Source organism: Oryzias latipes, chromosome 6 (genome assembly GCF_002234675.1).
Source record: "Oryzias latipes chromosome 6, ASM223467v1".
Classification (NCBI taxonomy): Eukaryota; Metazoa; Chordata; class Actinopteri; order Beloniformes; family Adrianichthyidae; genus Oryzias; species Oryzias latipes.
The window spans coordinates 268,150-283,589 of NC_019864.2; the positions used below are offsets into that span (position 1 = coordinate 268,150).

Below are 15,440 nucleotides of genomic sequence, written 5' to 3' on the forward strand. Positions count from 1 at the left end.
GAATTTTGTATTTTAATAAAAATGTTAAATGCTGGTGTTTTTTGAATGTGAATTCAAACGGGATGTTCCAGTTGGAGTTTCCTGCTGTTAGAAATATGTTTATTGGTGCGATCCATTTATATCTGTTGAATGCTTGATGTTAATGGGAAAAATGTTTCACCTAAATGAACAAAGAGTGAGTTGTGCAAAAAGACCTGCTGAACACAGACATCTATCCTGAATCGTCTTGGTTGTTTAAGGCTGTGTTTCCATTTTAAGACTGAAAAAAAAAGTCTTTCTGTTAAACTGTTCAGTCACAGCAGCTTAAATCCTCTTTCTTTTATGCTTACAGCTTATCTTGCAACAATTGGTGGAATAAAAGGCTTTGAATTCTGCTGCTTGAAATTCAGCCTTTCTTTTCCTCCTGGCTTTTCCTGACATTTGTTTACTCTTCTTTGAGTCCAAATCAAACCTCAGTCAGTCATCTTCTGTGATCAAAGAGGACAAACACACACTTGGACCAGTGTCTGTGCACATTCACTGACTCAAGCAGGCTCTGACATTAAACAGAAATGTCAGATGCGTTCAAAAGATCACAGGTCTTCTTGAACATGCAGAACTGCTGACAGAATTGGGCTCCTATTCTTGTCTTAACCCTCAAATACTGTAAATAGGAGTTCTGTGCATTGGAAACCTCTGCATCAAGTCGAAAACAACACTAAATGAAACAGCCCATGTGACACCCTGATCAGGTTAGTTAAGGTAAAGTCAAAAGCGTCCAACAAAATCTTGAAGCAGAGCATTTCTGGTATGAGCCATGTGGTAAAGATGATGCTGATCTTGATTCTGGAATTGTTGAAGACTTTTAGCAGCAATGGAAAATGTTGCTGTTGTTCCTCTTTGCTGTTCATTTTTGGGTTGTCCGGGCCCCTGGAGGGTCATAGAGAGGAGTCCGTGCATCTTAAAGGAAGTTCAGGTGGGTCTGAACTCCTCTCAAGGTGTTTGAGCAAGGCTCGAAGGGCTGGTACAGCCACCTTAAGGGATGTCATGAAAATGAAACATACCATTGTTGTCCGTGTGGTATGTACTGTATATCATGAAGTGTTTGTTAGGATCCTGTAAGTGTTAGACCCACTTATGACGTACAGGTGATGCTGTCACATGGTGCCCTTACGCCATACTGTAATCAATAATAAGGTGTAGATACTGCCACCTTACTGACCCCTGCAAGTGCTCCATACATGGGGTTTGCATGCCATACTCAATTGTTTGTGGGATGTCCCCAAACTACACTCTGATTGTCTGATTTCATCATTTCTAGGGGGGGACAAATTTGCCTCCACCTTACCTACTTTACCCTTACTTACTATAAATGTTTACTACAACCTGTCACCCACAGAGGACTATAGAAAGAATTAAATGAACATTTTCTCTCTGCGGGTTCATCGAGCGTTCCCCTAAAAGGTTTGCCCATGTTCTGCCTGCAGAAAGCTCATATCCACCCATAAAGGTATTTAAAGTGGCCTGACATTCTTCTTCTGATTATTCTTCCAGTGAGCCACTATGGAAATCCTTTTTTTTTTACTTTTCTCATGTATAAAATCTATATATTCAAATATCTGTTTTCCTGTCAGCTTATTAAGCATAAATGTTGACATCGTGCAGTTGTTAGGCCTTTTTTGCATACACCGTCAGAGCTACTTCTAAAGAGAAAAACCCATTTCAGAATCTCATTTGGTAAAATTTAGAAAAAGCACGTTGAGTCTGAAAGTAATTTCACTGCATGAGTGGATGGGGAGTGCGTGTTCTGGTGAAATAGTGAATAATTGCAGTGGAAATGAAGCAGATAATAGAAATCTAATCTTCCCCTTAATATTGGTGTAGCCTTGCTAAGGAGATTGGTGTGTCGCTGGATCAATAAATCTGGAAAAGGAGACCACTGAGGCTTTCTACCCAGCTAAGACATACGGATCGTATGTTACTCTCCTTTTTTGTGAGGACCAACCAAAAGCTGCATGAAGCAGGCTGTGCGTTTCCATGGTGCTGTTCAGTTTCTTCTTCATCCTGATGGACAGACATTTATTTTTTATTATAATTTCAGGAGAACATTTTAAACAGTTTGGTGTGCAAAAAATAAAATGTTTGGTCAAACTGCATGATGGAATTGATCATGTCTTTACTGTGGAACTTACAAAGTTTATTCCAACAAAACAGCATGAACCCTGAATCTGGCTTTGAAAGAGAAAGACGTGACATATTCTGCCTTTAAAAAGATCAAATTTGGTGAATTTAGTTCCATGACAGGTTCAAGAAGTAGTTACTCCAGCCGGAAATGATTTTGATCTATGAAAAGCAACAATTACCAATCTTTAAAAGTGTTCCCTTCATGGTGTGTTTGAAGGAAGAAGCCAATTACTGGACTTTCCAAAAGTCCGACTTCTTCCAGAACTAATGTGAGAGGCAGTTTGTCTGTTCTTCAGCGTGAAACGGAAGAGCTTCCCATGGGAATCGTCTCCACCCTCACTTATGCATCATTTCAATGCCAAGTGGAGATCTGCAGCAAGAATGCTGAATATTTTAAAAAGTGCCCGAGGCATCACAGGCGGCAGAACACAGAAGAGCCATCGGTTCTGTTTTTCAGGTCATTAAAAGAGGCTGTTTGTAAAATGGAGATATTAAAACGCTTGTCGCTGGACAGAAGTAATCCATTTTCAAAATGACTGTCTGTAAGACTATTAAACTGGGACCAATTTGATCGATGTGTGATCCCATAATGAGACCCTCCTCTGTGTAGGTTTGTGTGTGTGTTGGTTGCGTAGAAGCTGTAGTGTTGTTTTTTTCACGAGTCGTAGCTCTTCCTGTGTTAACCTGGTTGCCAGTTCACACTGAAAATCCCCGCCTCTGCTCTTTATTGCTTCACTCATCCAGATAAACCTCTCATGTCCGGGATGTTTTCACAGCTGTTTTGTTGTTGTCTTCGTGACATCGCAGCTGCTTTCTAAGAGACACAACTGATTCCTGTAAAACAGCATCAACAGGAACCAGTTCCATTCTCACGGAGAACCTGAGGCGAGGCGGCGTTGCTTTTGAAGGTCACGTCATGCAGGGAAACTGTTTCATGGGCAGAATTCACAACTGAGATCAAGATTCTGAGACGTCTGGCCTTTACAGAAATTTGGGCTTTAATGAAACGGTATCCAAATACACAAACTTTAAAATGGGAACTGTAAAAATTAAAGAGCATTTCTGTGGACAGGGTTGGATGTATCCCAAACTGTTCTAGGGTGCATTCATGTCTGGTCCTGGTCTGATCAGTTTCCTCTCATGGTTTGTCAGGTGTGAACGTTTCACCTGAGCTTTGGTTTGGACCAAACAAGAGAACTCTGGTTCCCCTGAGGGTGTCTGTTCTAATGCAGATGAACTCTGATGTGGTTCACTTCAGTGAGAATGCAGATGGACTTTTTACAAACCAAAGGGAGGAGGTGCTGTCAACTTTGTGTGTTTGGAGGAGAAGACACCACAGTGTGAATCTGAAGAAGCAGGAGTCATGAAGAAGTTTGGAAATGTCTGCTGGGTAAATGTGGAGCAGAAAGGATCTGTGGGAGCTTCTTCAGAGATGACAATCAGAGACTAGTGGGACTATCTGCTTTACTTTTCCCTGTTTTTTCTGTCCTGTTCACAGCTTACTTTGAAAGAGAGAGACCCCAAATAAGCAGCTGAATTTGAGTTGAGTCGAGTCCTCTTCAGTTTTTGGTTCTTCCAGAGAGTGGTGGGAGGGGTCCATTCATCCATCCATTTTCAGGGTCCGCCAAATCACAACCCAGGGACTGTTGGGCAAAGGCCGGGTCCACCCTGAACAGGTTCAGGTTCCAGTCTGTTTCAGGGCTTGAATCAAACCTGGTCTTCTTGTTGCAGGCTGCCAAAAAGGGAAAACTACCACAAAGCTGGTTATGAAAATTTATTAATACAAAAACCCCGTCATGAGTAGAACAATGTTGACCGTATCAATGACACCACAGGAACATGCAGACAAAAAACCCACAGTTCATGCACAACAATAAAAAACTAAAAAAACATGCAATATAACTGTGATGCACAGCACTCGGTGGGATACGGCACTCACCAAAATAACATGCGGGGTGAAACCTAAGGGAAGTGACTAACAAAAATGACAAACAGAACAGAGGGTAAATAGTCCGCTCCTGCACTTGATTAGTCAATCACGCTGAGACAGTCCCGTGAGGAGCGGACAAACAAAATACAAAACATAAATTTAAACAGGACAGCAGGGCACAGTATTCCAACACTGGTGCGTCGCAACACCTCACGCCCAGTCTTTAAAACCCCCAGTAAAACAGGATCTACCTCTGCCGTGATCCGCACTCTTTGCTCGAGCCAACTCACGCTGCTCTCTGAGCTAACCGGCTTTCTCACAGGCAGTTAGCACCATAGCAACCACACGTCAACTTCCTTTTTATACCCTCTGAACAATGGGTATAGAGACACCTACAGGTGACTCCCGTTACATTCTGATGCTAGAATCTCACCTGGTTCCAGCTTAACCATGTTCAGAATGGAGGCGTCTCAGAAAGATAAACAGGAAGTCAGGTCTTTGCACTCATTCAGGGAAAGCAGCAATGAACTCATGGAAGCATTTTAAAAATCCTCAGACTCCTGCTAATCATCAGGACTCTGTCAAAAACCAACAAACTTTTGGAAATTTTATGTCAGAATTTCCCTGAAATAAATAGTATTTTTCTTCAGAAGCAAAAAGAAACTAATAATAGATAAGCCAGCACACTTTTATTGCGGCAGTTCTGGGGCTGCTTGTAAATACTTCCCGTTCGTTATTTGCCTCCTTTTCAGAAATGCTGAAACCCTGCATTCAAAGCAGACAGTTGCATAGTGAGAACCCATTTCCAGTGTAACATAATGTAATCAGCCTCTGTTGTTTTTTCCTCCCAGTTTTTGTCTCTTGAATGGAGCAAGAAAAAAACACATTTTCAAAATGAGAAAGGAACTCTACTTTGCAGCTTTGTGTGATAAATGATGAAGTGAGTCTCATGAGAGCTGCTCCCACCATTTCCACATCTCATGGCTGCCTTTTTCTACTACAATGATCTGGGTTTGGCAAAAACTGTCAAGACTTGCAGTTGGTTTCTTTATTCAGTTTGATTCCATCTTTTTACTCTTTAAATTCTAAAGAAAAGTGTGGCCCCGCCCTTGATTTCCGACTGACAGTCTCTATTCTTAAAGGTTTTTCTTTTATCAATAAAGAAACAGTGAAAAGTGACATCTGTTTGGTTTCCAAATCAACACTTTTGAACAATGTGCAGACTGTACATCCAACAACAAAATCCAGCCTTGGACGCACTTAAAATGTTAAAATGCATGCGGAAAAGGCAGAAATGTACCATCTTCTCTTCTCCTGCACCTGAGCTGATGTGCACGCTGGACGGGGCGGATCAGGGAGCTTGTGCAACATGCAAGCCCTCCTGGGCCGTTGTGACATCACAACTGCTCAATAATTCAAGGAGAGCATCTTTGCTACAGTTTGATTGACAGCCATTTAAAAGGAGAAATACTCAGAAACGCCCAAATGAAATGATTTGTTATTAAATGTGTTCTCTTTCAAAAGTCAAAAACTAAAAAAACATGATTTTCATGGGAGGGGGACTATATGTTCATGTGAATAGGTCTCCCTTCTCTAGCTCCTTTGGATCCTCTAACACCAAAGTGTGACATTCCTCATATTGTGCCATATTATTTTCCTGCAATTTTAACAACTTTTTCAATTTCTCAAAATCTGTGATAGATTTGAAATGATTACAGTTTTTGTGCCTGTTTCAAAATGTCTGCTGCTGAATTAGACTAGAACAAACAGAATTCCCGTCTATCTTCCAGGTTTATGTCTATACAACACAGTTAACGTGTTCAAAGATGCTATCACTCAAACAGAGCTGTGCTAAGCTTTTCTCAGCAGCGTTGAGTCACCATGACTACAGGAGGACATGTCATTAGTGTTAAAAAAGCTGTGTGGATCTTTAGAAGGAGATTAATTACTGGAATCAGTGAGTACATAGACTCCATCACAGCAAAACAAATCCTCCATCAGACACAAACACAGATTCTTACTGATTCAAACTGAGAGGCTGTCCACTTGTTACAGTGTCAACATTACTCCTACTGTACCTGGAGATGTCCTTTCCCTGTAGACGCTTATCATCCTCATTTACACGTGCACAGACAAATGTACACTGACAGAAAGACGCACTTCCCTTTCATCTAAAACCTGTCTTCCTTTTCTTTACATCCTCTTTGATACTCAATGTTTACATATTTTTTCGTGTTCAAATTTCACATTGGCGTTGATCCTGCTTGTGGGTTTTGAAGACAGCTCTTCGTGTTTCAGCTTCTCATCTCGGTGTCATTGTGGCAGATTTTTAGAAGAAACGCATCTCACTTTGAGCTTTCATTTTTTTGACTTCTTTTTTTTTTTTTTTTTTTTTTTTTTTTTTTAACTTGTCCTGTCCAACAGCTGGGCAGACAGATGAGAGCTGAGGGCCTCTTGTGTTGGACATATTTTGCTTTAACAAGAGGGGTTATTAATCTTCAGACAAACCAAAGGTATGACTGAATAAACCCCTTTTGTAATTGAGGCCAAACTTTATTAATTTCAATCATGTCTGAAAATCTTTGGTGTTGGACCGGGCGGAAAAGGAAAGAGGGGAAGAAGAGAGAGGGACGCTAGAGAGAGGGGGGTAGGGGGGTGATAATAAGAGGGGAAGGGGGATAAGACCATGAAGCAGCATACAGCAACAAGTTTACTGGTTGTTAATCATTATGGTAAGGTTCAAATGCAGTACAAAAAGGGCGGGGCCCGTCCACACACACACTCAAATGTTATAAACACACCTGCTAGCTGCAAAAATGTCCACCTGTCGACATGTACACAAAACAGATAGTGTTCACACGCATACTTATGCCTTAAAACCAACTAGTGTGAAATATTTCAGTCATTCAGTCATGCAAACTGTTAGTGCAAAGGTGAGCTAACACCAGTGCTCAGGTGAGTGTTTATGTTCTTCTAAAATGGATGGTGGAACGTGAAAAGAAGGAGGGAGAGTGCCCAGCCATCCCCACCCCAAGACCCCCACCGCAGCAGCAGCGGCAGCCGGAATCCCCCCAACGCCACACGGGAACTGGCAGGGAACAACCGCCGCCCGGGCGACCAAGCCCGTCACCCAGGCCAGGAGAACGCGCCGGGAGAACCCAACGCAGGGCCCCACCGGAGAAGGACACCCACAGCCCCAAACGAGCACCCCACCACCACCCAGGAGTTCCGGGCATCCCCCAACCCCAGGTACGAGCCAGGACCCCCCTCAAGGGAGACCCGCTCCGCACTCCAGGCAGCCATCCGCCCGGCCCACGGTTGGTCCAGGGAGGAGCGAGGCAGGGGGCCCGCCGCCCCCGCCCAGGAGGGGGGAACCCCGGGGAAAAAAAGAGGGCCCACAAGGGGTGTTGTAAATATGGCCCGACCAGGCTAGGCCACAGTTGGAAATTTGGCGGGGCCCAGCACTCAGGAGCAAGGACCAGAACCCACCCCCCAGGGACACGAACACCCCCGGCTCAGATGTAATGTGAACCCCCTCACCGCGCGGAGAGAGCACCGCCGGGCCCAGGAAGCCGGCACCCCGGGGACACGGCCGCCGTTGCAAAGGGCCCCGTACCCCCCACCAGGGAAGAGGCAGGGGACAGATGGACCCAGGTCCCACCTTCCTTGCAAAATGTGTGTGCGTGTATGTGTGTTTGCGAGGGTGTGTGTGTGCATGTGTGTGTGTTTATGTTGGGATGTATATATTGAGGGGGGAGGGGTGTGTGTACTAAGGGGGGTGCAGTTAAAATTGGCGGGTAGGGCACTAAGGGGACATCTCCTGATTACTCACAGTGACGTCCCCCCACCCTCCCCACCAAGGGGCCCTAAATGTCTAAGGTGCGGTTAAAATTGGCGGGTAGGGTGCTAGGAGGACATCTGCTGCTTGCTGGCAGTGATGTCCAAGCACCCCCCCTACCAAGGGCCCTAAATGTCTAAGGAGCAAATAAAACCGAAAGAGGGGGGGCCCACTCCATACGGCAACCATAGGAGGGGGGCCACTGCCTAGTAAACCCCCCCCAAGGCTCATAGCAGGCTAAGCCCCCCACCCCCTCACCCTATTATGAGGTTATATGAGGAAGGGGGTAAGTTGGGGACAGCTGATAAACTGTCCCCCGGTGGTCAAACAGCTGTCCCCCCCCCTCCCCAAGCAAGGGGGCCAGGCCCACCCAGCCCAGGGGCCCCACCCCCGGAGGCGCCGACACCCCAGGCCCAGCACCACCCCCCCCACACAGAGAGAGAGGAGCCAGAAAGCGCCGGCCCCCCCCCGGAGCAAGCCCAGGCCCCCACCCCCAAACGCCGGCCCTAGAAGAGCTCTGGTCAGGCCTTGACGGGACCGAGGCAGCCAACCGGCCGGGGAAACCGCCAATGGCCTTCATTTTTTTGACTTCTTAAGGTGCGTGTCTCGATCGGATGTGCTGGGCCTTCAAAAGTAGGCCAACTTCTGCATTTATTACCCTCTTTTTATTTACACCAGGTTTGCAAAGCATTGTTAGCTAATATTTACCCAGAATTGGATTTTCTCATCTCTTGCCTCTGGATGTTTTTTCTCTCCTCATGCAGTTTTCATCCTCTTTGATTTACACAAGAGGCTGTAGATGTTTTTGAGCAAATTTTACAGGTGAGGTAAACACATTTAGCATTCAGAAATAGGCCTATTTACAGTAACTCCTCCATCCCCCACCCCCGCCTCTTGTGGCTAATTGCTAATAACAGCCTTTGTGAATGTAGGTTAGTGCCAGGCTGTACTTTTATGAAATGGATGAGTATTTGCAGTTTTTTGCTCTCGTCTATTAAAAAGAGTGAAATATGTTTGTTAACTTTGAGCAGACAGTGGAAGCATCCTCTGCATTTTTGTATTTCCGGGATGTAATTCTCAATATGTAAATGCTTCACAATACCATTAGGCACAAAAAATGTGTTTAACATAGTAAAAACTCAAGTCTCTGAGGATCAGGAGCCCCAGATCACCTGTGAACCCTGGCTGCAGGCAGCTGAAGCACCAAAACATTTGTGTGTGTAAAGTCTTCACTTACAACCCAACAAAAACTCCAACTAAAGGTTTAACAAACCCTCAAAACTGAAAGAACAGAAAACTCACTGCCTGCCTTGCAGTGAGCGGGATCATTGCAATATTTTCAAATTAAAGTGAAATGTTTTCACTCGCCAACACAAAGAATTCCCTTTATTTGCTTTCAAAGCATAAACTAGATTTTAAAGAGATATTTAATATTTTTAAGAATGTTCTCTAAAAACCTATTTATTGTAATCCTTTAACACCGGAGCTTTAGTTCCTGTGTTATGGGAAATATGTGGATTCTTATGGGACATTGTTGTTTGAACGATAAAATCCAGCATCGCTTCATTTAAAATAACTTTCAGTTTAAATGAAGGACAAATGTCATCATCCAATCAGCGCTGTCCCATAGACCTTTTTCACACTTCCGCATTTTTCGACCGGAAATACGTCAATGACGTGTAAAACAACTTCCTGTTAGCATAGCGGCACATATGAAGAATGGCAGAGTCGAAGAGTTGCAGTTTCTGTTGTGTTCCAGGCTGTTCGTCTTCCAACCAAAAACAGCCCGGCCTCTCATTTCATTATTTTCCTGTGGATCCAAACCTGAAACCCAAATGGATACAGGCGATCCGAAGAGATGAAGGGCATAGTTTTCATGTAAACACAGGAAGCACCGTCTGCTGCCGGCATTTCGCTCCGGATGTGGTGCGGCTGCGTCGTTCGTCGCCTGAAGAGTGGTGTCGTCCCGAGTATTTTCCCTTGGAAAAACTTTACTGCTCCTTGGAGAAGGGAGTCAGTATATGACAGAACCTCAAACGTCAGTCTATGCAGCTGTGCTGTGAAGCTAGCGACACGGTGGCTAAGCTAAGGCAGTAAAGATGGATCACGACTACGTGACACACCCACCTGCAGGTAAGGTTGTTCATAATGTGTTTAGTTAACGTTAGTCAACTATGTGTAACGTTATTGGATAAATGTATTTCTACCTGAACAAATGAATGTTTATAATAAAAGCTGTTCACGCTCTCACCTATTTTAATTACATGTATTTAATTAATTTTGGGTATTTTGTCATTAACAAAAATAAATGAAACGTATTTGTAATTAAATACTTAACATACTTTTCAAAACATGATTACTGTGTTGTGTTAAAAGGTAGAATAAATATATTAAGACTGATTTTTAATTTCTATATCTTTCCAGGTGCTCTGGATGAGACTTTGGATTACATCCATGACTTAGAAGCCAAGTTCCTTTGCTGGACCCAGGAGACGATGTCATGGCGGACAAAGAGTTCCTCATTGAAGACCTCCTTACTGACAATGGATCTAAGATCATCATTCCACCTTTTAAGCTTTCAGCTTCATCAGCAACGAGGAAACAGAACAAACCCAAGCCATTACCCGCCTCAGAATTATGGTGGAAAGAGTGATCGGTAGGATAAAGTCCTTTCACATCAGGGACTCTCTCATGCCGCTCACACTGATGGGCAGTGTAAATCAGATCTGGCTTAAATGCCGTGTTTTGGCAAATTGTCAAGGACTTTTTTGTGTTGAAGAGTGAATTAATGTTTGGTATGTAAATAATGTATAATGTGCAAATAGTATGGAAAAAGTTTGTGTTTCCACATATTCTTAAAATCTAATTAAATACAATTGTTATATTCGTAATATTTTTCTGTTGAAATGTGACTTTGACTTCACAAAAAAATTAGATGAACAAATAAAACAATTTTGGTCAAAATTGTGCCTCATTTAATCTTTTGGTATGCGTAACAACAACTGATTAATCACAACACAAATAACATCAAAGATTTACAATAAAAAAGAACATTACAGATCATCAACAGTAAGACAGAAGGCTGAACTGATTGTTAAAGACAGGATAAGTGTAATTTAAGGTATGCATTCATGCATTTGCTATAATATCTATCCAAGTTCTCTTTCATTCCATCTCAGAAACCCCATCCAACACAGCCATGAGAGGTTGGGGCTGCACCTGGCATAATCTGCTTCCAGATGCCATCATATATGGATCTAGCTGTGGTCCTACACAAGAGAAACACAACACACAAAAGTTAGACATAAGTGCATAACTACATTTAAATTTAATTCATTATATCTGCTGTAACCATAATTTGGTTAGTCATAACATCAAGCAAAAAAACGTAACTTGCTCTCACAAAGCAACACACAGTTAAATGAATCCCCTGTATATGCCTTGTACAGTGTGGAGCTCAGACCGTCTCTGCCAACTGTTTTGGGCTTTTGCACCACCAGCTCACTAACCGGTTCAGGATGGATTCCCTTATAAATAAAAGGCAAAAAGCAATTACAGTCTGTAGTCACTACTGGGGGTGTTTTTATAATAATTTATAGTTGTTATGGATACACATCCATTCTTAAATCATAATGATAATTTGATCACAAACCCACCTGTGCTCTTGGTCTGTGCCATCTTTGCAAGCCACTCGTGCAGGCCAGGGGGGGTGAAACAGCCTGCAGACCCAGCTGTGAATAATGTGCGGTCTGGAACAGGATGGCAAAAGGATGTCATTGCAGAATCCTTTAGCAGCCGCACAACTGCAGGAGAAAGCTTTCAGGTTGGAACTTTCTGCATCCATCCAGTGATATCTAACCACAATAAATTAAATAGGTTACAATTAAGACATACTTATGTTGCTACATCAATGTAACACGAAACTATAACTGTCAGTAGGGTGACCAGATTTGAGTTAGTAAAAAATAGGAGTGAAGTGAGTTTGTGAGATATTTCATCGAGAGTAATTGGTGTTCAGAGCTGCATACATGAAGCAAATATGATTGCATTTCATCTATGTTCAATGTTATTTTATTATATAAGTATCAAAAAAGAGAACATGTCCAGGAAAAGAGGACGTCTGGTCACCCTACTTTCAGAAAAATAATACTAATAGTAAGTGAAGAAAGTGCCGCAGGCGCAGCAAAAAGAATGAAGACGCAAACGGGCAACTTAACATTTCTTATTTACAGCTTCACCAAATTTTTGGGTGTTATGTTAATCTCATGCCTTTTCACTTAAACATACACACAACATATTCACTGCGATGTGTTATACCTTATATTACAAATAACACCAGGATTTACAGTTGACGTAAACAAACACACAGAGTTACCGGTGATGCGGCTATGGCTAAGCTAGCTGAAGCTTACCTTGGTAATGGTGGATAAACTCTTCGTGGACGAAATTATATCCCTTGTCCAATTTGTTTCCTTTAGTGGACGAATGCATCTTCACACTATTCATCACATCGGCGCTGATGACCTTCGGAACACAACTCAGACTCTTCGAAAACACTCTAGGCTCTGCCATTCTCCGCCAGCGAAGCACAAACCGGAACTAAGTTTACACGTTGCTGACGTGTTTCCGGTTTTTGCGAAAAAGGTCAATTGTAACGGTTTTCAGTTTCTTTGCCTCTTTGTTTGTTTCCTTATTTTTCTGTTTAGGTTTGAGTTACTTCCTGTTTTATTTTGTAGTATTTCCTGTTTTGTTGTTTCGAGTTTTACCTTTCCCCGTCAGTCCTGAGTGTTTCCACCTGTGTCTTGTTTCCTTGTATGTATTTAAGTCTTGTCATTCCCTTCCTCCTGTGCTGCTCCATATTGTGTTGTTCCCTGGTTTAGAGTTTAGTGTGTTTCAAGTTTCTATCCTGCCGTATGCATTGGTTTTGGTTTTGTGTCTTTAGTTATATTAAAGCTCCGGTTTCCCTGCAAATCTCCTGCCTCCTCATCCTCACTGCGCCTGGGTACTCTCCCTTCCACCCCATAACACGTATAGTACCTACCTCTTTCAGTTTTATAAATGTTTTTCATTTTTGAACATTTCATTTTGTTTTCTGGAAATTAATTTAGTCGTCTGAAATGAGTTTAATTTGTTATTTCATTTTCTTTTCTGAAAAAAAATATAATTTTTGTTTTTTAAGTTTCGGTTTCTGAAATGTTGTTTTGTTTTTTAAAATGTAATACTGCTTTTTAACTTAATTTTTTTTTTAATTGTCGTGATCTTAAAAATGTTGTTGTAGCGAGTGATTTGTACTTCAGGGCCACCGTACTATTGACTACCGTAACTCTTCAACCATTTATGTGATTAACGAATTTCCAGTGGATTTTAAGGCAGAGAAGAGCAGCCCTGTGCTGATAGGCAACACAGCACAGTAGTAAACTGTTTAATCAGGGGATTCTGTGGCTAAAAAAAACAGTTTTGGGCCGCTATGCAGCAGTTTGCCTTCATAAAATGTTGCACATTGATGCAAAGCCAATAGGAGTTTCTGCACATCAGAATCAGCTGTTTCGTGGTGATAAACGGTCAAAGATTTATGTCAAAGAATGTGTGTTATAGAGGTGTCACCGGCAACATCCCTGGTGTAAAAGGGTTAATACATATTTACTTTGCCTCCTAAATTTGTTGTTCTGTGTTCAATTTCCGACACTTGAACTGAAATCAATATTTTTGTTTACAAATGTAATACAAATTTCTAGTTGTGTAACTTTGTCTCAGTGTTTTTTCATTTTTAGGGTTCAAATCAGGTTCAAATCATTTCCTAGTGGTTCCAAGAGACATAAAGAATATGTGGAGAGTAAGTGAACCCCTCTGTAGAAATCTCTTCATGCCTGGTCGATGCAGAAACCCTAGCAGGGGTTCTGAGTGACAGGGGTTTAGAAGTAGCTCTTTTTAAAGATTGATCTTCCTGACGAATCATAACACCATCGATCAACATGTACAGTCCTGTCATGTTGAAGGTGTGGTGCTGAAATGGGGCTCATTCCAGTCAAAGGAGGGGGTTCTGTGGGAACAGAGACAGAACTTGAGCTGCGTGTCTGAAAACAGAGAGATTGGTCTATTTGGTTTTCAATTTCATCCTGCATACTTCCAACCTTTTGTCCCGAAAAAGGCACAACTGAGAGATAAAAATGAAACTGGATCACCAACTAAGATTTTTTTAAAGCTCCCACGCTTTCAGTTTTCATCTGCAGATGTACTTTTTAAACTGAACTCAGTTCTTTCTTCTTCTCTCCCCTAGCAGAACGTGTACTACACCAGCTCCCAGCAGCTTCATCTGGGTGTGTTGAGTCCAACCATCGACGATGACGACAACAAGTGTCTGGTAGATGTGAACAGCAGACCCAGGCTCCTGGAGTGCAGCTATGCAGCTACCAAGCACATGAAGCTCACCTGGACATTCACCCAGGTAAGAACTGCTAAAGAACGGAGAAAAACCTGAGTCTTCATCCTCCTTAATGAATTGTTCGTGTTGGTGTTCTGCAGACAGCTGACTCTGGGGGTTGTGTTGTGCTATTCTTAATGATTGTGTGGGATTCAAGCGTCCTTCTTTGTGTCTGACTCAGTCCACCTCTACAAGTTTGTCAGAGCATGGATCACTCTTCATGTATTTTATGCAACATGCATGGCAGAAGGGCATCTGCCTCAGTTAGATGATGAGTTTTGCACATTTGGATTCTTTCCTTTTCTATTGACAGGCAGGTATTTGGCAAGAATATGACACCACAGTCATCAAGCATCTGTGTTTATTAAGGCAGTTTTCACTATCAAAGCTGTTTTTCTTCAAAAATTTTAATTGAGTAAGCGTCTTCTCCGTGATTAAGGCCAACACTACAGCCAATACTTCCAGAGAGCAAAGCCGCCTCACCTCGCTCTGCACTTCCCCCAGTATCTCCTTGCAATGGAAGCAGCTTCTAATTAGCAGCAGGCAGATTCAGAAATCTTACTTCCAATTCATGTCAAAAGGCAGAGATGAAACCCTGTAGAAACACCCCTGTGGGTTTTTTAAAGAGAAAACTCAATTTTCTCTATGAAAAAGTTTGAAGGAGTCAAATCAGGCTCCAACTAGGAATTACAGCTAGTTTTCTGAAAGAGCAGATGAAATGTGAGTTGTATTAACATGCAAAAAAGTAGATCACTGCAGTGGAAATGCCAAACAGTTTCTGATTATGCCTCAGGTCACATTCATTCTTTATCAATGGGAAAGATCAAAAATATGCAGAAAGATTGCATAATACAGCCTGAGTAGTTTCCTAGCATTTACCATAACAAACGGTCATTTCATCGTAAAAACAAGATGTTTTTCAGGACTTTTGGTCGGACCCACGTTTCATGTGATCTGGGTGACATGTGAGTTTTTTATTTCTTTTTTTCCCTCCAGCTATCCAATATAACATTTTTGTGAAAACTGACAAACTAAATGACTTCAAAAACCTTTTAAAAAAACAACTTAGACATGCAAATATGAAAAGG

General features: G+C 42.3%; 1 protein-coding gene and 1 long non-coding RNA gene across 3 annotated transcripts in view; one reads left to right on the top strand and one right to left on the bottom strand.

The window, feature by feature from the left end:
* LOC101163132 (polypeptide N-acetylgalactosaminyltransferase 18) overlaps positions 1-15,440 on the top strand; it is a 262,834-nt gene that overhangs the window by 216,172 nt on the left and 31,222 nt on the right. The window contains exon 10 of one of the 2 annotated variants that reach the window (XM_023955408.1): positions 14,212-14,376. In XM_023955408.1, coding sequence (XP_023811176.1) covers positions 14,212-14,376 — 165 coding nt within the window. Of the gene's footprint in view, positions 1-14,208; positions 14,377-15,440 lie in introns of both variants that reach the window. The other variant, XM_023955406.1, reaches the window with a different exon arrangement.
* On the bottom strand, positions 3,141-4,595 carry LOC105357436. Its single transcript, XR_911366.3, has 3 exons — positions 4,345-4,595; positions 4,103-4,138; positions 3,141-3,912 (listed from the first exon to the last, which is right to left on the bottom strand). It is a non-coding gene; the product is annotated as an uncharacterized LOC105357436 (long non-coding RNA).